This window comes from Gymnoscopelus microlampas (assembly GCF_963454915.1).
Source record: "Gymnoscopelus microlampas genome assembly, chromosome: 12".
Lineage (NCBI taxonomy): Eukaryota > Metazoa > Chordata > Actinopteri > Myctophiformes > Myctophidae > Gymnoscopelus > Gymnoscopelus microlampas.
Window position 1 is genome coordinate 33802648 of NC_139949.1, and position 24906 is coordinate 33827553.

Genomic DNA, 24906 nt, shown 5'->3' on the forward strand with positions numbered 1-24906 from the left:
CATATGGGGCCCTGATTGCACTGGCATTGATATTTGCAGCAACCAAACTAAATAAATGTGTAAAGTGTGTGTGTGTGTGTGTGTGTGTGTGTGTGTGTGTGTGCGTGTGCGTGTGCGTGTGCGTGTGCGTGTGCGTGCGCGTGTGCCGTGTGCGCGTGCGTGCGTGTGCGTGCATATACATACATACCGTATGAGAGAGAGAGAGAGAGAGATGTGGCCTACTGCAACCAAAACTTTATTTAAATAAAGTGTAGATAAATGATAGTGCAGGACCTCATCTCAAAGGAGTACTATACTGTATTTGCTTATGGCTGCTATGTTTGCTCACATATCTGTCTAATGATGAAATGAGCGAACAGCACAAAGTATTGTTCTACACCTCTGCAAACAGAAGGAAAAAAATATTACTTTGAGAACACATTTTGTAAATCCGTTATGAAGATCACAGTTGAGTGCATAGTATATTAAGGAACACAAACAAATATTTTATTTAAGGAATACATGGTGAATTTCTGCTTAATTCTTGATAGTGATATATATAGAGCGAGAGAGACAGGAAAGGCGAGACACGGGATGACATGCTCCAAAGCACCTCAGGTCGGATTCGAACCCGGGTCAGCTACAGGAAGTACTATAGTCTACCGCTACACAATGACAACAACAAAATATATATGTTGTTTCAGGACCTCACTGGCCTACACTATAACCTTTTAATTTCAAGGATCCCAATAACTCTCAGAGTGTACAAATATAACCAAATGGACACAAATCCATTTGGTTGCACTGACAGAGTTACAGACCTGTAAGGATCCATTTGGACCCCCTTCAAGGAACCCTGAGGGTCCCTGGCTTCCACTTTGAGAACCACTGGTATAACTGAAAAAATGAACTAACATTAAAGCAAGCAGAATGAAATGTGAACACAGAATGGGTGAGCTCTCAGATGGTGTGAAAGAGGTAAAGAGGAAGGGGTGAGGGAGAAATACAGTTGTCATAGAAGATCTGAAGGCTCTGATCCACATCCATCCGGCTCTTCAGAATCATCTCCAGCTCTTGGACCGTCATCTCATGAACTTTGTTGCTCTCCTTGGCGTTTTTGGCCAAGGCGGCGTGGGAGGGGAAGCGGATGCGAACGTCATGCGGTGCGTTGCGGTCATATTCGGTGCAGCAGTAAGCTGACCATATGTCTTCTGGGATGGCCACGCGGTCTTGGTTGTTCCGGCGGATCATGTTGCCAGTGGTGGTGACTCCCGTGACAATGTACGCAGTGCCACGGCAGAAGTTGTTGAGACGGACGCGCATGTGCTCCTCGTACTCACGCCAAGGCCCGATGTTGAACTCCCGGACCTCTGGGACAACATTGGTGAGGGTGTAGGTAGCAGCACGGTCATAAGGGTCCGATTGGTGCTGATCTGGGTTCAGGTGACCCCTCTCATATATAACCACATCAGAATAGTCATCAAGAACTGCCTGGCTGTCCTCAAACTTCATGTGCAGGTAGCCAGTGGGGAAGGGGAGCATGTTTCCATTCCCGTCAATTTCTGCCAACTGAGGAAATACAAGAACACTTTTAGTTTTTGCAAAAGATACAGGAATATGCAGGTCATAGTTGACAGTGAAGCCAAAACTGCCCATGAATCTTCTGAGCTTTCACCTTCTTCATGAGCAGTTAGAAATGTGCTATTACCTTACTAATAAATAATGATGGGGCGCAGGACCCACTTCTAAATGCCATTCTAAATCTACACACACAATAATCTACACTACAACAAAATTGTTGCTTAAAGATATACAATGTAAAATCCTTTGTGTTCATTTAACTCACATGGATCCATTTGATTACACGTGTACGTGTATTCTCAGTGTAAAATGAACACTTAGGATTTATGTTGTAGTTTCACATGAACTTTTAAGGATATAATTAGATACATCAAAATACATAAAAAATAATAGTGTCTGACCTGTGGCTCATACATCCAGGGGTAGTCCACTCGTCTGTCTGCCTCCGTCTTCTTGAAGGTATACGCTGAGTAAACCGGTATGCGTTTGAGAGGGTCATACAGGGTCACGTAACGTGGTTTGTCTGCATAACGTTGGCAGATCTTTTTCAGCCTGGTTTCGATGATCCCCCGTGGTGGTGTCCCCATGTACAGGGAGTCCTTGCATCTCTCTACATGGTTGAAATCCCGAACGACTGTAGAGGAAGTATGGAGCACAAAGTGCAGCAGAGCGAGAGTGAACACGACCCAGTCGTGGCCTGAAACATGCATGGTGGTACACCTTGTTGTAACCTCGTCCTACTACTGTCTCCTGCAAAAGAACAGTGAGGGAGAACATGTCCAGTTAGAATTTAAATGTAACACATCTGATATGCAAAACATTTAAAACATGGCCCAAAGACAGGCCACCGACCTAACCCACGTGGGTGTGGGTTGAGCTTAGCCTACATATTACTACTGTCGGTGTCCAGTCTGATTGAAAAAGTAAAGAAATTAAAAACATTATTTAAGAAATATATACATAACACATTAACAAATAGAGTAACATATAGCATTTAAATACTATAAGAAGAGAGGATAGAGAATATTATTAGTGTTTATCTTCTAGAGAAAGTAATGAAGTAGTTTGCTTTGACATTATTGTTTAAAAGACCATACCAGAGTAATTTTATGTCATTCACTGGCATTGTCTATTCACAACTTCAGCCATTATTCGTACATGAACAATTTTCCCATTAGTGGCTTTATGTTTTGATGTTGCATTTGTTCACATTTTCATGTCACTTAAATGCTACCAAACTTACCTGAACAAGTGAGTCAGTGTTGGCTTAACTAACATAACCGTGTGGTTACAGAAGGTCACAGAAGGGTTTTTGGCTTGACCTTTCAAATCAGTCTGCACTTTAAAATCGACAAAGAAAGTGATGTCCCTAAAATGTTTGTATGCAGGGTATCTATGTTACAGTATACAGTATGATCACATTAGGCTTTTAGTGTAAAGTTCTAGTTGGATTATTTTAAGTAACTTTAAACATACATAAATGATAATATACTGTACTGTGTATAATATAATGTATAAACTATCCTAGAATTAAACAACCACAGCTTTGAGGCTCATAGCTTTTTAGGGGCGCCAATTTGGCCATTATGTTCAAGGCCCTCAACACTTACCACATGTCACTATTTCAGTCACTTCAAAGTGTAAGAGAAACTGGAGGGTCACTGGTAAAGTGATGATGTCCACCACAACTCTCAACTGATCGATGAACACACAATACACATTAAACCTTAAACTGCTCTATAGGGATTCAATATGTAATTCTTAACTTATGTTTATCATAACACAATTAAATTGCTGTTTTGTATTTTATTTCCCCAATGCCAGAAGATAGAACGACTTCCCCTGCACAATCATCTCAGCTATGTGGCCCTCTTGCACACTCCTCATTCCTGGAATGAAATAGGCATATCAACTTCCTGTGTTATTGCAGACAATGTTCTTTGGCTGCTAACCCTCACTTTTCTGTGTTCCGCCTCGTCCTCTCATGGAACACTGCAGACCATGGCGTGTTGTCACCAAACATCACAGAAGGAAGGAACACGCAGCAGCCATCAGCCCTTTCCTGTATTGTTATCAGTCAATTCTTAAATTACACCTCAAACCACTGATAAACTTCTCTGTGAATTGTGAAACGGTCCAATCGCACTTCCATAAAAGTACGCTGCTGACCTCATGGTGAAATGCAAAACTGCTTGTTTTATCTGTCTCAGTGTAAAACAATAGGCCCACAGTAGCGGATCTGGTTTAGTGTTCTACTATAGTGTGCTATTCAGTATGGTATGATTAAAGGTTCTATAAGATAAAGCATGCCATTTAAATCATGTTAGGTGTTGAGGCAAAGGCTACATGTGCATGTGTGTGTTACAGGAATGTTGTGCATGTATGCCTGACTGTATTGGTATAAGCAAAGGCAATAGCCTTTTTCTCTTCTTTTTCTGTGACAAGGTCTTTCCATGCAAAGAGGAAATGGAGAGCATTTCAATGAGATGTGCAATGTGAATCCCAGCAGTACATTTCATTCTTTCTTTTTTCACCTTTTTTTTAAGAATGCAAAAACTGGATTTTCATTGAAGAGATGAGAGGTCTAGAAAGAAAGCTACTGTGGTAACCTATACCACTAGTTCCCAAACCTTTTATCTTGAGACCCAAAAGAGAATGACCCAAGCTAGTGGAAATAGCAGATCTACAAGCTCACAACGCGTCGCGATGCGATCACGTTGTGAGCTTGTAGATTGACGATTTTCACTACTTCTTAAACATTTGTTTTTGAATTCATAGTATTTCTTATGTTTTTCAATGATTCAATGATTTTTCTTTTGAAATCGTTAAATGAAGTTTTTAATTCATGAATTATTTTCTTTACATTTTGGGGGATTTTTTTGTTTTGAAATTTGTTTTGAAATAATAGTAATTAAAAATGTAGGAAATAAAAAATAAAGGGATATGTTGTGAGTCGCGACACATAAAAATGTGTCTGTGACCCACAAATGTGTCCGACCCAGTGTTTGGGAACCACACTGACCCATACTATTCACACAGTTTGAGACACATGAGACTTGCATACGGGAGACTCTCTTTTCCCGGTGTTTCGCCCAGGTCGACGTGGTTTTGAGGTTAGGCATAATTTCTGTGAGGTTAGGGTTAAGGTTAGGGTTAGGCATAGTGTTTGTGAAGTTAAACATTAGGGTGTATATAGGCGCAACCTGGATGACATGAAAGAGCTGAGTTCCACTTGCATGATTGTAGTCTGTAGTAGTAGTATCTATATTGGGCGCATGGGGGCAGTGTAGGCTTCTTTAGTACATGTCTGTCCCATGGATGGAAAACATGTATGAAGAGGCGAGTTTCCATAGAAGGGGCGTTCCCGAAGTGCCACCTCACTGCAGAAGAGGTAAAACATGGTGCTTTTAATGCAACAATTTATTTACTAAACGTGTTTTAGTCAGCATACTGCGTTGTTAGCTCTGGTACCAGAGCTACTGCGTTGTAATGTTTTGGCTCTGGGCTGTAAAAAAAAACATGCTAACTTTAGCCACTAGTTTCGTTTTTATTTACCTACATGTAGGGCCTATACAGCGTTAATTCTACCATATTATAACATAACATACGCCTGTTATGGTTAATTATAATTAACTCGCTGTAGTATACAACCCTCGTATACGTCTACGAGGGTTGTATACTACAGCTAATAATTAACCATGACAGACGTATGTTATGATTAATTAATCATTACAGTGGATTAACGATTTCATTAGGCTAGATATGGGATGGGAACTGTGTGATCAGCTGAGCTCCATTGCATTTTAGTTTTTCCTGTGTACAATAATAAGTAGTTTCCTACCACATTTATTCTATTTTTTAACAACGCCTATGTCATAGTTTGTTAGACAGTGTTATGGGTGTGGTGTTTGTGTCAGTTTCATATTTATCCACAGCCAGAAAGACTGTAAACCCCATATGGTTGAGCGTACCAGTGTAATTTTATGTCATTCACTGGCATTGTCTATTCACAACTTCAGCCATTATTCGTACATGAACACTTTTACCATTAGTGGCTTTATGTTTTGATGTTGCATTTGTTCACATTTTCTTTAATATCACAAAAATGCTACCAAACTTACCTGAACAAGTGAGTCAGTGTTGGCTTTACAGAACCATGTGGTTAATAAGTCACAGAAGGGTTTTTGGCTTGACCTTTTGAAAATGACAAAGATTTAATTAGGCTAGATATGGGATGTGAACTTTGTGATCAGCTGAGCTCCACAGCATTTTAGTTTTGCCTGTATACAATAATAAGTAGTTTCCTACCACATTTATTATATATTTTTAACAACGCCTATGTCATAGTTTGTTAGACAGTGTTATGGGTGTGGTGTTTGTGTTTGTTTCATATTTATCCACAGCCAGGGAGACTGGCTGTTTAAACCCCATATGGTTGAGCGTACCAGTGTAATTTTATGTCATTCACTGGCATTATCTATTCACAACTTCAGCCATTGTTTAAACCCCATATGGTTGAGCGGAGTCCCTCAGGGCTCTATGCTACTACCTTTTCTGTTTTCTGTTATTGTGGGGAAAGTTATATCGATGAAAATGGTAAATGGGTGATATAGTAAATTAAAATATAATTCATAACTTTCTGTACAGTTGTATATATTGCAATAATAATGTGACTGTGACCTACCATGGCTCACCAGGGCTTGTCTCGCGCACACCAGTGTGCCTCACCCAGCACACCTGAATTTGTATTGATTTGGTTGATTGAATACTTTATTAACAGTTTGCAAAGACAAGCACAGGAAAGTACAATTCAATACAAGGTCTGTTAAGAGGGTTTTAAGCCCAAGAAAGCACTATGGCTTTTTTCCATTGGGGTGTTTTGTACTCAATTCATCGAAACATTTAATGACAGACAAATATACACTAGTACTATGAAAAAACATCATATAAACCAGTGGTTCCCCTTCTCTGGGGGTCGGGACACATGATTTTAGGGGGGTCCCCAGATGACAGTGAAGTGACAATTTAAGGAGTTTTAATACCTAAAAAAAAGAAGAAAAACCATTACAGCATCAAAAGTAATCAGCAAACTATACTGTACTAAAACTGGTAAAACATTTAATTGGCCAAAACAATTGAAAATAGCCGATCTACAAGCTCGCAACGCCTTGAACACCAGGCGTAGTGAGCTTGTAGATCGGCTATTTTCACAATATTTATCTGTGGAACCGAGTCAAACTAAATGTAATTCCTACAATTCCAAGTACTCGTGAGGGTGGGGGGTCCCCAGTTCAGATATGATTATTTTGGGGGGGGCACGGCCTGAAAAGGTTGAGAACCTCTGATATAAACAAGTAGAAATAAAAAATGTAAAAAGTACAGTGAGTGGTGTATCACAACAATTAGGAACCACTGCTCTACCACATGCCTCCTAGGCTACGATACACATGAGGTCAAAAGCTGCTTCTTTTCACCTGACAGTGAGGAATTAGCCCGGGAGACCGTTTCACACTATCTATCCCACACCTGCTGAACAGGTAACCAGAAAGAGTCGCTAGAGCAGCAAAAAGGACACAGTCCCCTGCCAGCATCCCACCCATAAACACTGACACTTGTTTTTGTTGGTGTGCCCAGCGAAGCCTGAGGCAACACTGCCTCAACTAAAAACTAATGCCTCTGTGGTGGGTGCTTTTACCTCTATGCCAGCCAGACCCCCCCATGACCACTATAACTGTATGTTTTGCACAAGTTTTGGTGTCCTTTTAAACAACTGTCAAAGTCCAGGGACTTTAACTGTATTTGGCCTTGGCAAAAATGATTTATCATGGATATCAAGCATGACACTTGAGAGCAGGGTATCTAAAGCTGGAGCAAGTGCACTTCCTTGGCTGTGGGTGCTCAGCTAACAAAACATATAGTTTAAAAGAATCGACAACGATTAAAGTGCAAGAAAGCGACACTCCAAAATAAACGAGCAAGACAGGACTCAGTCGACCTTTTTCTTTCTTTTTCAGAGCAAGTCGACATTTTCATCTTCATCTTGCTCTGAGGCCACCGTTTGACATGTCTTCACTTAAATTACTAGCAGTAACCTATCACAAATTAACCTACTATTGTTGGATGCAAGCTTGGAAATAGGGAAATTCTGCACCAATCCTTAAACCAACCACAAGGGGGCATGATTTATCAAAGAATTCAAGCTCGAGACATGAAGCTGTATCCACTCAAATCTACTTCTGCACCAAAGTCTGCGGATTGGTCCATGCAGCCACATGGGGCTATGCAGTGGCCAATGGGGTTTGGGCTTAATAGGGGCTGTTGCTAAGCAAAGTCAGATTCCAGACACTACAAGCAGACTAATGCTCTGGTCCTCTCCCACTCTCATTGACTCCTGTAGGTTTGCACCATGCCCTCTTTCTCACTCTTCCCCTGTGATGCTGCATTTGGGCTATTAACATTGTTGTTTATTGGTTGGTGATGGTGGATGAGGTGAAACTGGGGGAGGGAGAATGGTGGGCACGCATTGCGAGTTACAAAGGCAAAGACCCTCCCTCATAAACCCATTGACATGCTGTAGCCCCGCCTCCCCTGGATATCTCGTCACCTGACAGTGGGTGGTCTGAGGGCCCAGTCATACAGCCTGTCTGTCACAAAGCCATGTCCTCTACTTACAACACTTCCCAATCACCACATCAACAAGACTGAAAGGTGATTATTTAGCTAGAGGATACTATATGGGGTGTTTATGTAGAGTGGAAGATTCTGATTATTTGCAGGTTTTATTGTGTGTGTGTGTGTGTGTGTGTGTGTGTGTGTGTGTGTGTGTGTGTGTGTGTGTGTGTGTGTGTGTGTGTGTGTGTGTGTGTGTGTGTTTGTTTGTTTGGGGGGTGGTTAGAGAATTAAACATTAAACCCAATGATTTCACCTTGGGTTCTGCACACCATTCAGTGCCTAGAGAAACCACATGTCTCAGCTTATCATTGTGTGTCAAATGGTCCTGCTGTTGTCTGCTTCATGCTCAACAATGTTACGCTTTACGATAAAATGCCTGTGGCTGTGGAGCACAACCAGGCACTGACAAGGAGGGAGGTGACATTCTGGACAAAAGGCAGACTCAAACAAAGATGTAATCCAGATTTTCTTTGTTTTGTCTCTCTCTCCTAACAAACACATTTAACCTAATATTATAAAAACAGACAAACAGACATGTTTCTCTTTTTCCCCGATGCAGAACAAGCAAATGTTTCACATTAAGCATGACTCATCCGCTAAGGTGAAGTTTCAATATTTACTACAGTATTGTATTGGCCTCATTCCCACACACACACACACACACACACACACACACACACACACACACACACACACACACACACACACACACACACACACACACACACACACACACACAGACACAGACACAGACACACACACACACACACACACAGACAGCACTAGAGAGAAAGACAAACTCTGCCATATACCCTTTGCCATTATTCTCCTCCTCCTCTGTCCTAACTAAGAGAGACCCTCTTCCCCTATTGGCCGGTGCAATGTGAGTGGCAGTGTGACGCCCCACCCACCTCTCTGCACATGGATCGGTCTAAACGTGAGCGGCTGAGCATCAGAGTGGAGAGCAACCAGGAAGAGGGGGAGAGGGGAAGAAAGGAGACGGAGGCAAGGATCGGGTGAGACGAGGTGGAGAGGAGAGACAGGGAGGAGAAGGGACCAGTCTGGAGGACAAGGGGACGTGTGGACGAAAGACAACCAAGGGAACCAGGAGGTAAGTAGAAGACTGCAGGTGTGCAGCTTCATAGAGAACTGATGGGCAATCTCTTCAAGTCTTAATTGAATTGAAATGTGTGTGTGTGTGTGTGTGTGTCTATGCGTGCGTGTGTCTATGTGTGTGTGTGTGTGTGTGTGTGTGTGTGTGCGTGTGTCCGTGCGTGCATGTGTGCGTGTGCGTGTGTTTTAAGGCATTGCTGTCATTGTTCTGGGCCATCTGTCTCACCTGAAAATACTGCAGGGTATGTCTGCAGACTGTGCTGCACTTACATGCATGCATTAAGCACACACACTAGGCATATGTGTGTAAATACCAGTCATTTTAACATGATTGACAGGTGTCAACATACACAGTTTAGACTCGGCTGAAGAAGATGTCTGTTCTTTTGATATTTGCACTGCTCTGCAAAACAGTGTTAAATCTTGCCAATGTACTGTACTGTGTGTGCTGTGCGCGTGTGTGCAATAACAAGAGTGTTATAGAGTACCAAGAAGCTACCTAAGTGACCCAGTGACAGTAGGCACAGTTACATAGAATGACATATGGGAAAGCTGCTGACCAAGCTGCACACTTGTACCATTTCTCAAGATCAGCGTGGTTCTTACCTCACGCATTCTTAGAAAAGACCGCTAACTGGCAAGTGAAGGGTTTTGTTGTGTTTGAGCTCAAAAGCTACAGTGTTAATGAATACACCTAGTCTGTACAGGGTGTACAAAAAGTTTGTACACCTTGTACAAAAGAATGTCTCACTGTATCTTTGGTAAGAAAGACACTTGAGGGAAGGACGTCCCAGGTATGACAGCCATACAGTGCAATAATGCCACCGGCATGTGCACGTACATAGACACCTGGGCAAATTGGCCACAGCCGGCTGGAGAAAAGAAGACAGTTAGTTCCCGGCAGGCATTCGACCATGCCATTTCAGGTTAAGATTCGACGTGCAGTCTGAGGCAGTCTGACATGGCCACACGCACATGCGCACACACGCGTGCGCGCACACACGCACACCTGGTCCAATTATGTTGGTGTATTACTGTATGTATCGCTGTAAAAAGAAAAGGCCACCCCCATTTTATTTCTTGACCTTGCATTGGTATGTTCCGGTCCCCCTCTGAGGACTGTGCTTTATGGAGCATACACAGGGAGAAGCCTCCATTATGAGACGGGAAAAGGGGGATGGAAGCGGAAAGGAGCAGGGCTGCAGGGAGGAGAGTTATTTTTAGAATATGTGATTGATATCCGGCTCATATGTTCTTCTCCTCCTCTGCGATCGTGTGAATTATTCCTACTTCATTTTGCTGTAATTCAACATTAATTACACTCACGTAATATGTCCAACATCTGTGTGTGTGTGTGTGTGTGTGTGTGTGTGTGTGTGTGTGTGTGTGGTGTGTGTCTGTCTATTGTTCATTACCGGTTGTACTGTTCAGAGATGCTTTGTCCATTTTTCTCTGTCTGTCATCTCTAGCTGTCTGTCTGTCCATGCATGTCTAGTCTCTCTCTCTCTCTCTCTCTCTCTCTCTCTCTCTCTCTCTCTCTCTCTCTCTCTCTCTCTCTCTCTCTCTCTCTCTCTCTCTCTCTCTCTCTCTCTCTCTCTCTCTCTCTCTCTCTCTCTCTCTCTCTCTCTCTCTCTCTCTCTCTCTCTCTCTCTCTCTCTCTCTCTCTCTCTCTCTCTCTCTCTCTCTCTCTCTCTCTCTCTCTCTCTCTCTCTCTCTCTCTCTCCTCCCATCTGTTGTTGTCCTGTCAGTTCCTGGTGTTGGCCAGCCTTGTTATGGGAGCCACCAGAGACGGGTTCTGTCTGGTGCAACCCATTCTCCCTTTTATGGTATACCATTTCTATCCTTCCTGGCACATATACAGTAGACTTCCTGACACACACACAACCTCTTAGCTTTTGAGACTGCACAGTCAAATCCACCGTGTTGATTCGACTGAGATTTTTTACAATATCAGAGTTAAAGCAACAGTGGAGATTTTGCTCATTAATCTGTTGAAGCTATTTTCTCACTTCTCTTGACAAGTGATTCACATCTGCAAGCAAAGTCTGCCAGAAGGCGTCAGACTGCTATTATGTATGGAGAAAAAGAAGGAAAGAAAATGTAGTCTTTGTGTGTGCAAGCAATGGTCATGTACAGCTGAGAAATGCCTCTCGGCAGATTCTGCTCTGCTCATTGCAACTCCAAACCCCCCCTCCACTCTCACTCACACACACACACACACACACACACACACACACACACACACACACACACACACACACACACACAGTCAGAGCAAAGCGTGCTCAAACAGTGGGGCGCCGAACAAGAGAAGGGGAGACCAGACGGATAAAAATGTGGAAGGATTGTTGAAATTACCTTTACAGGGGTTGCACTAGATAGGATGTAGCTACGCACGCATGCGCGCGATCGCGCAACCGTGTGCAACCACTCCCCTCGTTGTTTGAGGCCTCGCTCGCAGCTCTGGAGTAAATGATATCATTGGTTGCCAAGGATACAAGGACACAGCGTGCAGAGAAAGAGGGAGGGTGAGGCAAAGACAGAGCCATGTACGCGCACACTGAAAGAGAGGAGGCTAGCACGTACGTGCACTCTGAAAGAGAGGAAGAGGCTAGCATGTACGTGCACTCTGAAAGAGCGAGGAAGACGCTAGCATATAAGGTTTCCACAGAGAAAAGGAGACTTGTTGGAATTGGTCAATAAAAGCAGATAGACAACTATGTGAAGGGGGAAAGGCCAGGGGAGGGTCTCTCTATATGTGTCTCTCTCTCTCTCTCTCTCTCTCTCTTCCTTTTGTCTAACTCCTACAGTACCATTTCATTCCCTTTATTTTGAGGGGAAAATGTGAATGTGTGTGAAAGCATGCGTGAGGAGGGCGAGTTTTGGTGGGGATTGGGGGGAGGGGCAAGAGAGGAGACATGGACAAGAGATATGAACCTACATCTGTCGAGCAACTGGGGTGTATCCTCACTCTCTACTCTGTGTGTGTGTGTGTGTGTGTGTGTGTGTGTGTGTGTGTGTGTGTGTGTGTGTGTGTGTGTGTGTGTGTGTGTGTGTTTGTGCGTGCTGTGCGTGCTGTGTGTGTGTGTGTGTGTGTGTGTGTGTGTTGTGCGTGTGCATTAGTGTGTGATGTTTTCCAGACAGAGGGTGGTGTAAAGGTACGTGACTGTTCAACCCTTGTTCAACTGGAACCAGAGAGCCCATCTCCCCAATTGTCTCAGCACTTGTCTGCAAGGTAACACACACACACACACACACACACACACACACACACACACACACACACACACACACACGTATCCCACTCACACTTGAAACAAGAGTAGGATGTGGGGCAATTGTAATAGAAGATTAGTACATTATGGCATCTCTACCGGGGGTTCATGGATGGACACATAGTTCTTCTGCCATGGCGATGAAGATGGAGGAGGTTTCCTTGGTTACAAGAGGGGAGGGGGGGGGGGGGTGTATGCAGGGGAACATGCTAGGATGCTCTGTGCAGCAATCAACTAATCACAGACCACCAAGTAGGAGTTACATCCTGTGACTGTGAAGCCAAGAACACCAAAGCAATGTCTTTCACCTATAAAGACCAGAGGCCGATTCTACAAATGTCTTTTTTGGAACCCCCTCAAGGACCCCTGGGCGTCCCCGGACCCCACTTTGAGAACCACTGTTCTAAATCCTAACAGTTTTCTGAAAAACATATGTTGCTATATATAACTAAAATCTAAAATGACACAGATGCTTTCCTGGTTTTAATGGGTTAAGCTATTTCTGAATGATTAATTCAGTTAATAATCTACTATTTCATGGCTTATTAGCGCTAACTTTTGTTTTATTTGATCATGCCGTTGCTCAAATGCAGCTCAACAGGGAAATGTTTCCAGATGCCCAACTTACTTTGGTTGAACAATTGTCAATCTATATTTTTACTTTTGCAATGCCTTTATTGGAGTCAATGAATGTAACTCCCCAATAACAAGTGCTCTGATAAAACAGAACATTAACATTTGTTTTAGAACTCAATTTAAAAATTACACTTTCTATAAACAAACAAACAGCTGGACTTGAACCCAAAAGGCAAGTCCAAATATGGCACTGTACCTCTGGGCATATGTAGCTTAGTGAGAAACAAGCCCCACAGTTACAATGATCAATTAAAAAAATGAATGATGCTAAAATAAATAAATAAAAGTTGTTGCAATCACTGTTGCTGAGAATATCAATAGAGCACAATGTCACTACACAGAACATATCAATAATGACACTGTAAACTCTGATATATTTCAAACCATATGACTAATTCCTGGCAATCAATGACATTCATATAATCTTTCAATACTGAAATTCCAATCCTGGCAGCAGTGCTGCTCTCACATCAACTATTGTCTAGTTACTAGGCAATACAGCCTAGACTCCAATGTCTAGACTGTATACTACTGTATCTAAATCACAGTCCCATAATGCAATTTTCTGTTGGCCAGCTGACTCCTCAAGTTCTTCTACAGGCCCTTTGAGTTGATTGCAATCTAATTGGTGGAATTCTAGCACAGTTGTGCAAGTTGCATAGACTTTAGCGTAGGACTCTAGTGTAGACTTGCATCAGCATCAAGCTGTCCCTCAGTGACAGAAAATGTTTTAGTTGCTTATTAAAATACATGTTTTTAAAAAATGGTCTTAATACAATTTGTTCATATAAATTACAGGGAAGTTCACTGAAACATGTAGAGAGAGAAAGAGGGGTGGGAGAGGGAGAAAGATGGAAGGAGAAAGAAAGAGAGGGAGAGAGAAAAAGAGAAAGCATGAGAGTAAAGAGAAAAAAGAGAGGAAGAGAGAGAAAGCGTGCGAGAGAGAAAGAGAGCGGGGGGAGAGTATACGGTGTGGGTGTCTTTGTGGTTGTGAAAGAAAGAGAACGGACAGTCAGTGAGAGACAAAGAAAAGAGAGAGAGATGGGGGGGAGGTGCTGGGCATGCAACTGGTAAAAGTATCTGACTGTTTGATTGATTTGTGTTTATTCAAGTAGCCTACAGTACTTCCCTCATGGTGCCTAACCCATATGGGCACATATGGCGGTTTGCCATCTTTCAAAATGTACTACGCTTATATAGCCTGGTATACTGCACATGCATGCACCAAGTATAATGTGTAAGGAAATGAATAGTTCCACTGTTCCTTTCTAAAGGATGTAGGAACTTGCTATTGGCTATCAGTAAAAACCAACCTATGAGTAAGACTGATTTACTCTCTTCACCATATTCATTGTTGTGTCACTCACACACACACACACACACACACACACACACACACACACACACACACACACACACACACACACACACACACACACACACACACACACACACACACACACACACACACACACTGTCCCTGAGGTGTAAATAAAGGTTAAGCACACAAACAAGTGTGTATGGCAAGCATACTCAGCATTGCATGCTGAGCACCAATGCCAAACTTGATCTGTTATTGTGGCGCAACACTGGTTACATTACAGGTATCACTGTAGGTATCTCATGACGCCATGGCAAGATGTGGTTGATCAGGTATACAGTATGAAAGGAATACGTTGAGATACACTGCGTTAGCAGGCAAGGCTGAACAGCTGCAGTAGCTGGTGTACACAGAGCACACTCTGGAAGTTTGTTACTGGCCACATTTACAACCAGTTTCCTCACAGGGCTTAGACACAGGGTGAGAGTAAAGGGATCGATATACAGTACTCCCCGCAAAGACAAAATTACATCTATATACAGCCTTAACCAATTCATCCGTTTTGTTTTCCCAAAACGGAATAAACACTACACATTGAAACATACTGTTAGCTCAGTCTAGTTATAACTAAAATATACTTTATACTCACAATTTATTGAAATGTAGTGGAGTGAAAGTCTTAAATCCTCACTATGTAACTTTTCTTTTTATGAATAAAATGTAATTTTGCTCAATCTGTATGCTGTACAATTATACAATATAACTTGTACAATTGGGGTGGTTGTATTTTGTCTCCGTGCTCTTCTATTGAGACATTTAGCACTTGCGTGGGAAACTGGGTTCAAATCCGGAGTAGAAGAGGAAAGTTACGTAGTGCTGCTACCCTAGAACACTAACGTTGAATATTATCACACCATCACTAATGTTGGGTATATTTTACCCAATATAATATATTCCATAAAACATACTTCTCATCAAAAAATATTAGTACAACAATACATGGCAAATTGAAGTATTCTTCTTTAATGTTTCAATATAAAATATCACACAAAATGTAAAACATCATCGGGGGGCCCTATAAAAAAGCAATACCAGAAGAAGACCTCATGTAGGCAAAATCTGTGAAAAATGTGGGAATTGTTAACAAAGAATTCCCACAAAAAATGTAATAATGGAGCTGGGAACTTCTTCTTTGGTCCACCCATTCCTGGGACAGAGTGTTCTAGGGTTAAGTGTCCAAAAATACAAATACTCAAGTGAAGCACAGATACTCAAAAAATGCACTTGAGTACAGTACTCAAGTACATGTACTTAGTTACTATCCACCCCTGCTATCATTATTATTATTATCATCATCATCTCTGTCATTTCAGGCTGGATGTATCACTCAGCAGAGCTGTACACTGGCCGCAACACCTGGGACTCCTACCCAGCTGGAGGACCTAACAGAGGACCATGGACCTCCGTGACCACTCGCCCGTGGGGCCACACAAACAGGCTAGTATTATTCATTATAACAGCACCTCCACACATGTTTTACTGTTTATTTGATATGTATGGATGACATAAAGCCCCTTTTCTGCTTTATCATATTTGCTTTATAAAATGACGTTTTCATCTCTAATTTCTCATCTTGAGACACTTGATGTGTTACCGTGGTAGTATTTAGTTGCACTGTTACAGTTGTGTTGAACGTTACAACATTCCAAGTCAAATCTCCATACTATGAATGCCATTACCATACAAAAAAGAAAGAAAGAAAAAAACGGATAAGCTGTGTCATGTGTTGTGCTTAGGGGGGAGAGATATGTGTGCTTTTTACGGTATTCACTTATTATACTATGATTTGATTTCCCTTGTATTATAGATGTCAAGTAGAAATCAGTCAATCACATCACCCACCCCAGAGCCACATCTTTAGCAGGTGAGTAAAACCACCAAAAACAAGAAAACAAAACATAAGGCATCTTATTCAGAATTGAATTGTTTTAAACTAGATGTTCAGGCCGCCACACGGACTTCACATCCAGATTTTGTTGTACCGTTGATGAGAGAGCGCTGTCATGCTTGGCCAATCAAATCCGGATGTCACATTTGTGACAGTTTTCGTGGCCAATCAAATTTGATGTTCTGTTTTGTGACATTTGTTGGCCAATCAAATCCGGGTGTTAGGTTTTGTTAAATCTTTCATGACGTGTGTGTGTGTGTGTGTGTGTGTGTGTGTGTGTGTGTGTGTGTGTGTGTGTGTGTGTGTGTGTGTGTGTGTGTGTGTGTGTGTGTGTGTGTGTGTGTGTGTGTGTGTGTGTGTGTGTGTGTGAGAATGGCATTACTCTACCAACACAATTAAAAACTAGCGTATCACTGGATAAGATGTGTAATATGTTGTGCTTAGGGGGGAGAGAATCACCAATTATGCACAGGGAAAGGGTACTGAAAAGGGACAGAGACCGCCACCACGTCTCTGGGACTGCAGGGACCAGCCTTATGATGGCCAGACTTGGCAGCACCACTCCTCACACTCATTCCAGAACCGGGCTGGCAGCCACAGTGGGTATCTATCAGGACCAAGAGAACCCTACAAAAAATGGGACAGCTATGTGAACAATTCTACGGTAAGACTCAGTAGTGGGCAATTACGATCCCATTCATGTCCATAGGATGCCATACTCATCCTGACGATTTGAAGTCTACTACTACTTTAACCATTTTGACACAAACCTCCCGTCTGTGTTTCTGATTTAGTATGGGGGTTCTCAACAACCCCACAACCACAGCGAGCTGCTGCACCCACCGGAGAGATGGGCCCCCTCAGACTACCGCAGGGCTGTCCCAGACAGAATAACACACCACAGGCCGGGACCATGGAAACGCTTGGCCCCCCACCAGCAACGAGATCAACACCACCAGCACAGCCCACATCGACAGATTTACCGCGAAGAATGTCCTGCGAAGAGGAGCAGGACCTCTGGGCCTGAACAGGTAACATTGGCTAGTGTACAATACAACTTGATTTAATATTTGTTTTGGGGTAGTGGCTTTGTCACACACCTTGTACAGTGGCCACATGAGCTGATCAGAACAACTCAGCATCAGGTATAAACCATCATAAATGTCAAGCAATAACAAGAAGAATAAAGGAAATGTAACCTATCATAAGAGGTGCCCCTGATAGCCTAAAACAGGTGGTAATAATGAAGAAGGCAATAAACAATACCACAGCAATGGAAAAAGGTTATATGACCCACAAGCTGAATAACGCAGACAAAACAAAAAACACAGGGCATTGCATATAATCAACAGTATCAGTATCAGACAATAAGCAACATAGACCCAGCATAGCCTATACTCAAGAGAAGTCAAAATAAAAAAAGGTCCTCATTGACCCCTTTTTGGACCAATGTGTCCAAAGTATAAATCCAAAAGTACCTACGGGGTATTTATATAACCTCCACGACTGGGATGTTTGACCTGTTCCATGTCTAAATATTTGAGAGAAAACACATTATGGGATGCTTGTGTAAAATCAGTGGGGTGTTCTAGTTTTTTTTCGGAGGGATACGATAATCATTCCCTGCACGACATGTGCGTGGTCGTGGAGATACGCTAGCGCGTTTTCAATGGATGAAATGGTTAGTAGAGGGCTATGCTTGGCTACGAAATGTGTAAATTGTACGGCTTATAATGTTCATGATTGCATGTAATAGATATACTGTGATCAGAGATTCTTGTTGTAAGTTGTCTGGTAGTTTTTCCAGTGTAGGCTAGGCCACATGGTCATTTAAGCATATAGATCCCCTTATTGGTATGGCATGTTATGCCTCGCCGGTTTACCTGTACGTGGGGGATTGAAAATGTGAGGCGAGAGTGTGTACTAGCCAACACTGACTCCTGAATCGTTGCCTTCCACACCCTCCTGTCTAGCATTTAGGGTCTTGAGCTCTGCAGTGTTGTTAGCTCCGCTGTCGCGCCACAGTGTATCTACGTAGGTGATGCGCCTCTTCCCCCTCCTGGCTTTGCCCTGGTGTTGGCTCCCACAGTGTTAGTTTGCTTGCCACCAGTTCCGGGTGCCTGATGCAGTGCCCAGCCAGCCTCATACTTCTCTCTCTGACCTTCGCTGTGACCCGTGGTAGGTCCCCGTAGAGGTCCTCGTTTCTGATGTGGTCCTCCCATGTGACACCTAGTGTCATTCATAGCATTCTCGTGTAGACACCATCTAGCCTTTTCCTGCTGTGCTGTGTCTCAGCCCCATACAGCAGTACTGACTCCACTGCAGCTACGGACAGCCACCTCTTGAGGTCTCCCATTTCAGATTTCCACACTCTCCTGATCCCATGCAGGGCATTCCAGGCTAGTGCCCTCCGGAATTGAAAGTATTGGCCTAATCTTATTGTGTATTTGCATTGTGTGCAGTGACTGCATCGGTCGTTCCCCTGAGGCATAGTCTGTATAAAATGGAACAGGGTAAGTGGTGGAAGTTAAGCTCTCACCAGCTGGTTTCTCAGATTTTGCTGTGTTGTAAACCATTTGTGTGCTGGGTCAGACTCGACAATGTGACAGTGTTTTCAAATTACAGATTCTAATTTATTGTAGAATTTATTAAGAAGTATATATGAAAATAAATCGAAACCGGTATTTAGAACCGATAACTAACATACAGTATAACTGAATAATCGAGAAGCACTTTCCCCCCCCCTTTTTTGTACGAGATTAAATTTAAAATCGACTAAATCGATTAGGCTGATTAATCACTTAACCCTGTATTATACTTGGTTGTACAATGATGCCGAAAATAGCCGATCTACATCCTCACAACACGCCGCATCTCGACGCATTGTGAGCTGCTTGTATATCTGCTATTTTCAATTATTCTTTAATAAGGGTTCATTAATCGTAATCGGGGCAAAAGTTTGACATTATCGTGAAATTGATTTGAAGTCATATTGCCCAGCCTTACTCAAGTGGTGATTACTGGATTATGTGGTTAATCCTGGACTCGGGTACTCTGGTTCTGGTACGGTTAAGACATTCAGCCTGTGATACATTTTCAAAATGGCTATGTGCCTGAGCAACCCTGTATACTGTCTTAGTTTAATATTTATCTCGGTCAGCATCCTGAATGTGTAAAGACAGTCAGCAATCTAAATCAGAGATTCAAAGTTGGAAAACAAAAGCCTACATTTTCACTTAATGTAAAGTGCATGGTACAAAATGTTTTATGGAAGTTTGATTTTAGTTGGTTTGATAGATACAATAGCGCCATCTGATGGTAAAGACCAACACAGCCTAATGTGTTTTTAATACTTTCCCCAGTCAACTCATTCCAGATCAAAGCATTCACCTTTATCTGGCCATGTGCAATCACCATCTCATTACCACCGCTCCAAACAAGATGACTGGAGGCCACTAAACGATCATCCAGATACTTTCCATCACTCTGACAGCAGGCCGTCACCAACACAACAACAGGTTACCTTATACCGTACATAACTTGATAGTTGTATATCACTGATAGAAACAACACTGATGGTGGCAGTGAACCCCGAAAAGATTGCTCATTTATTGATTCGTACGTCATTTTAACTCAGGGGTCATCACCATGCTGGCTCGTGGTGGACATTTTTGTCAAAATTCTGTTTTTGCCACGGACATACAAAATTAGTGGACAAAAATATTACCAGAAACACATAGAGAACTAGCCCTGAATGACCATAACAGGTCTAGGGTCCATTTGGTTCCATTTGAACACTCTCAGAGTTAAGGAGGTCCTTGCAAATAAAACATTTGAGAACCACTAGTACTAGTGGACTCCTATGTACAATAGTCGTAGTAAATCATATTTTGAAGAAAACCTGAAGACGAATATTCAGTAATTAGGTCTTGTGATCAAAATAAGAACATTATAATGTTATGTAAAAGAACAGTAAATCAAAAAATTTGCCACGGACAAGGACAAAAGTCTTGCTTACGGACACAATTTTGTCCACGTACGGACATATTGATGACCCCTGATCTTGATGATTTGCAGGAATCCTCTAAACCGCACGTTGGAGGACAACAAGGCTTCTATAGCAGCAAACCGTCGGGCCAAGACCATTCATCTTCTTCCCCCTCCCGACCTCATCACCGCCCTCCTCCTCCTCCTCCGACCCAGAGCGGCGGCAGCAGACCGCTGCACCATGCTAGCAGAGGGAAAGTGGACAGAAGAACCGCCTCCTCACCAGCAGACCACACCCGTGTGCCTTACAGCCACCAAAACCAACGGCACACCGCCCCCCACCACAGAGCACTACAGCACAGCCCTCTGCTGCAGCAGGCGGAGGGCACTGACACCCGGGGCTACGACTACATGCAAAGCACAGTAAGGAACATATGCTCTATATACTTATAGCTCATTGGTGGATGGATACAGTCAGTGGTGGAAAAAGTACTCAAATGTGTACCTTAAGTAAAAGTATCAATACTGCAATGTAGAAGTACTCTGTTACAAGTAAAAGTCCGGAATTCAAAATTGACATAAAAGTACCAAAGTTTTGGTATCAAAATGTACTTAAAGTACCAAAAGTAAAAGTACTAAAATGTTTGAAAATGGCAGATCTACAAGCTCACAACGCGTCGCGATGCAACGCGTTGTGAGCTTGTAGATCGGCTATTTTCAAATAGCCTAGGTATAAAATAGGGCTAAAATGGTTAATGTATGTTCTCTAATGTAATACTTTATATCTGCAAAGTAACAATGAACTAAAGTTTTCAAATAATTGTAGTGGAGTAAAAGTACAATATTTGCCTCTGAGATGTAGTGGAGTAGAAGTAAAAGTACTGAAAATGGGAAATACTCCAGTAAAGTGAAAATTCCTCAAAAGTGTAGTACAGTACTTTACTAAGTAAATGTACTTAGTTACTTAACACCACTGGATACAGTGTAGGGTTAATTAAAATCACACAAGCTATCACCAAGTACTGTATACAAATGTACCAGTAATTATTAAGTCAGTTCTATTAGTGGATTGTAACTGTGGACTTTGATTGTAAGCTTTAATTAGCTTAGATTTTAAGATTGAATTAGTATTTGTGTATAATAGTTTAAGATACATAATATATAATAACAATACAAAAACGAATGAATGACTGTGCTACTGTAAAGTGGTAATTAGGTTGCTTTGTGTGGTTGAAGGATAACTTTTAATCATCATAATTGTCCACACTCTGCAGGATAATCAGCGCATGTCTGTTAGGGGCAAGTCAAGGAATCCAGCCCCTTCTGAGACTGCTGCTCCAGTTCATCCCTATACTGACCCCCATTACAGCCCCAGAGAAGGGGGGTCTTCTGCCAACAGCCCCCGTCCCCCATCCAGTCCCTCTGCAACTATGGCCAATGGAAGAAAAGAACCACCAGGGAGTCCTACCCATACGTCTGTGTCTATCCTTCCATTTAGCTCTCGTCTGGCATATTCCCCTAGTCCAGAGTCCTGGGCCATAATGTCAGGGGTCAAACTGATCAAAGCCTCTGAGCCCCTTGGTGTTGAACGGCCCCTTCACCACAGGTCAAGGGTCAACAAACCTGAGAGGGATTCTGAAGAACACAAAAAATCTGAGAGCAAACACAAGGCCAAACAGGGTAGAAGACATAAAAGGGATAAAATGCACAAGATGGACAGAATAGGTGACGAAAGAAAGGGTGGTAAAAAAAAGGAGGAGAAAGTGAGGGATGGCATGAAGAATATCCTGCGGAGACGGGGAGGAGAAGAAAGGTACAAGCGGGACAGAAGAAAGAAAAAGGAGAAGAGGAGGGAAGGAAAAACACGTTTGAGTGGGAGTGCTAAAACCAGAGAAAAGACAGAAAGGAGAATGGCGACTTCCCCATCTCCATGTTCTCCTGCAGGAGACCACGGAATGGACCACAGTGAGATTCATTCTCCACATCTGACTCCAAAGAAGCAAAGCTACTCCCCACAGACAGCACGCATCCCACCCAAACACATACATACTGAGACTGCTGACAGAGCAAAGAAGGCATTTCAAAGGTATCATCTAGAGACATACTATACCCCTGATACTGTCCCATCCTCTCGTCCCAGCTGCTCTTCACCGGACCTGTACAATCATAGAATTAGATTAGAAAGGCCCTCTTACAGAGGGCCACGTCTAGCAGTGCATTCTCCACACTCTAACACAAACATCAATCATACTAGCACCATGTCCCCCATCCACCCTTCGCCATCAGAAGACAGACCTCAAGCAAAGCCCAAACTTGCCCGTCCTTCATTTTTGTGTAAAGACTCTGTGTGTCGTCGCTCAGAGGAGCCTATCTGGGATAAAGCTGAGATACAAAGAGGAGCCCTCATGGCCCCGGATCTGCAGCCTGCGGTCGTGATGGCGAATGTAATGGATCTGGGAGACAATATGGCAGCCAGTCCCCCGGTGCTCAGCTGGCAAGGCTCTCCGGTATCCTCTCTGGGTGAAGATGATGAAGAGGATGAGCTAGATAAGGGGGTGATGAGAAGACCTGTCCTCCAGCCCAGTCCCACCCATGGATTTTCCCCTTCTCATGGGGACGATGATACGAAAGAGGAGGAGGCCAATGAAAGCAAAACGTCAGATGGCCAGATACTATCCATTCCACACCCAGCACCTCATAAAGGCCATAATGACACAGTGACACTCTGCGATCTGCCGTTCAGCCCTAAACAAGCTGATGAGGAAGACAAGGATGAGGAAGACGAAGAGGACGACGGCACGGATGCATCTGGTTTGGATCTCCTGCGTCGGCTTCACCATCAGCAGACAGGATTGGATGACGTCTTTGAGAGCCTGGCCACCTTTCTGGGCGGCCAGAAGTTCACCTGTCGAGGTGGTCCATTTGGGCGGCCCCCTGCTGGAGGCGTGGGTGTGGTGAAATATTCCTCATCTCTGGCACTGGGGCCAGAGATCCACAGCCAGGAGAATCAGGGTTCCTCAGAGGAGCACGAAACAGATCACACAAAGTCCTACACACCCACCGACCAGTCACCCACTCGGACCTCCCCAGACACACCTTCGAGACCCCACACTCCCTCAGATCACAGTCAACAGCAACCTGGAGTAGAATATTTGAAGCAGAAACACAAAGAGACTGAGGCTGATGAGAATGAGAAAAGAGAGGCTAGAGATTTGGATATCCTGGAGGACTCTGTTCGGAGAACAGAGTCAGAGTCTCTGTTGGACGACGCACTGCGTGCCGAACTACGTCTCACCACCACACACACAGTGACCACCAAGCAAGAAAAGGGAACCTGTGAAGCGAGGGTGCACGACAGCACAGATGAAAAGAGGAAGCAAACAGAAAATGGGAAAAGGAAAGCAGAGGTCAAGAGCTGGAGAGAAGACCACAGTGTCATCTGTTATCAAAAGAACGGCACCGATGAAATAAAAACGTTGGTTGAAAATAGTGAACAAAAAACGACACCTTTGTCATCATCATTGTCATTGTCCTCTGGTTGCTCCTCCAAACAACTCAATGAAGGTATGAAGGATCGGACTGCTAAGGAGAATCATAACATACAGCAGGACATCCAGAGACATAAGGGGCAAGAGGACGAGGGGGAGGTCATGGAGTTAGAGAATACGATGACTTCACCAGCGAGAAACAATGACACCTCCACCTCAAGATCAACTCTGAACACTGCAACCAGTACAACCAGCTCATGTACCTGCTCAATCAAACCTCCCGGTTCAGGCCCACCAGTTGACCCGCTCAGGCTGAAGGCCCTGTCCATGGGGTTGTACAAGGAGCTCAAGATCCATCTGATTAAAGTGGACCGAGTGGTAGAGGAAAGAAGAATCCCACTTTCCAACATCAACATTGACCACACAGCCAGTGAACTGATCAGAGCTTGCAAGTGAGTAGTGGTGGCCAAGACCACCTTAGTTTCTCTTTAGAAATCATAACAAGAATTTTACTTTATCCACCCTGATAAATCTTTCATACTCTCACTGTCTTCTTTCATCTAGGGGGGCAACGGTGAAGGGAAAGTTCAAGGAGTCTTATGTGCTCCCTGCCTTCTCTGTTAAGCCTTGCTTCAACATTGAGATCCCCATCCCTCGAGAAAAGCTCAACCCACCCACCCCAAGCATTTATGTGAGTCCACACAGACACGTCAAGTCATTAATGTTCTGTTATAAGAGCTCCCATTTTCTACCTGATCGTCATATAATGGGTCTTCTTCTCTAATATTCATTATAAGATGGCATCACCAACCGTTTTATTTTATTATTGTTTTGTTTTGTGCAAGAACAATTTATTCTATTTAATCGTGCTACATTTCCAGGAAAAGAAAGGCTGTAGTTACCGAG

General features: G+C 43.1%; 2 protein-coding genes across 5 annotated transcripts in view; one reads left to right on the top strand and one right to left on the bottom strand.

The window, feature by feature from the left end:
- Positions 1–233: 233 nt before the first annotated feature.
- Positions 234–2301, bottom strand: LOC311057823 (endonuclease domain-containing 1 protein). The gene is made up of 2 exons (XM_084074921.1): positions 1962–2301; positions 234–1548 (listed from the first exon to the last, which is right to left on the bottom strand). The coding sequence occupies exons 1-2, from the start codon at positions 2268–2270 to the stop codon at positions 940–942; spliced, it is 918 nt and encodes a 305-aa protein (XP_083931047.1). The 5' UTR covers positions 2271–2301; the 3' UTR covers positions 234–939.
- A 2561-nt stretch (positions 2302–4862) lies between these two features.
- Positions 4863–24906, top strand: part of kdm6bb (lysine (K)-specific demethylase 6B, b) — a 29504-nt gene continuing 9460 nt past the window's right edge. The window contains exons 1-13 of one of the 4 annotated variants that reach the window (XM_084073434.1): positions 4863–4951; positions 7958–8268; positions 8792–8833; positions 9084–9343; positions 12469–12580; positions 15951–16074; positions 16445–16501; positions 16970–17189; positions 17320–17556; positions 19888–20043; positions 20603–20935; positions 21787–24452; positions 24565–24691. In XM_084073434.1, coding sequence (XP_083929560.1) covers positions 15956–16074; positions 16445–16501; positions 16970–17189; positions 17320–17556; positions 19888–20043; positions 20603–20935; positions 21787–24452; positions 24565–24691 — 3915 coding nt within the window. In that variant the 5' untranslated portion in view covers positions 4863–4951; positions 7958–8268; positions 8792–8833; ... (1 more) ...; positions 12469–12580; positions 15951–15955. Of the gene's footprint in view, positions 4952–7957; positions 8269–8791; positions 8834–9083; positions 9344–11035; positions 11172–12468; positions 12581–15950; positions 16075–16444; positions 16502–16969; positions 17190–17319; positions 17557–19887; positions 20044–20602; positions 20936–21786; positions 24453–24564; positions 24692–24906 lie in introns of those variants that run through there. The other 3 variants (XM_084073433.1, XM_084073436.1, XM_084073435.1) reach the window with 3 other exon arrangements.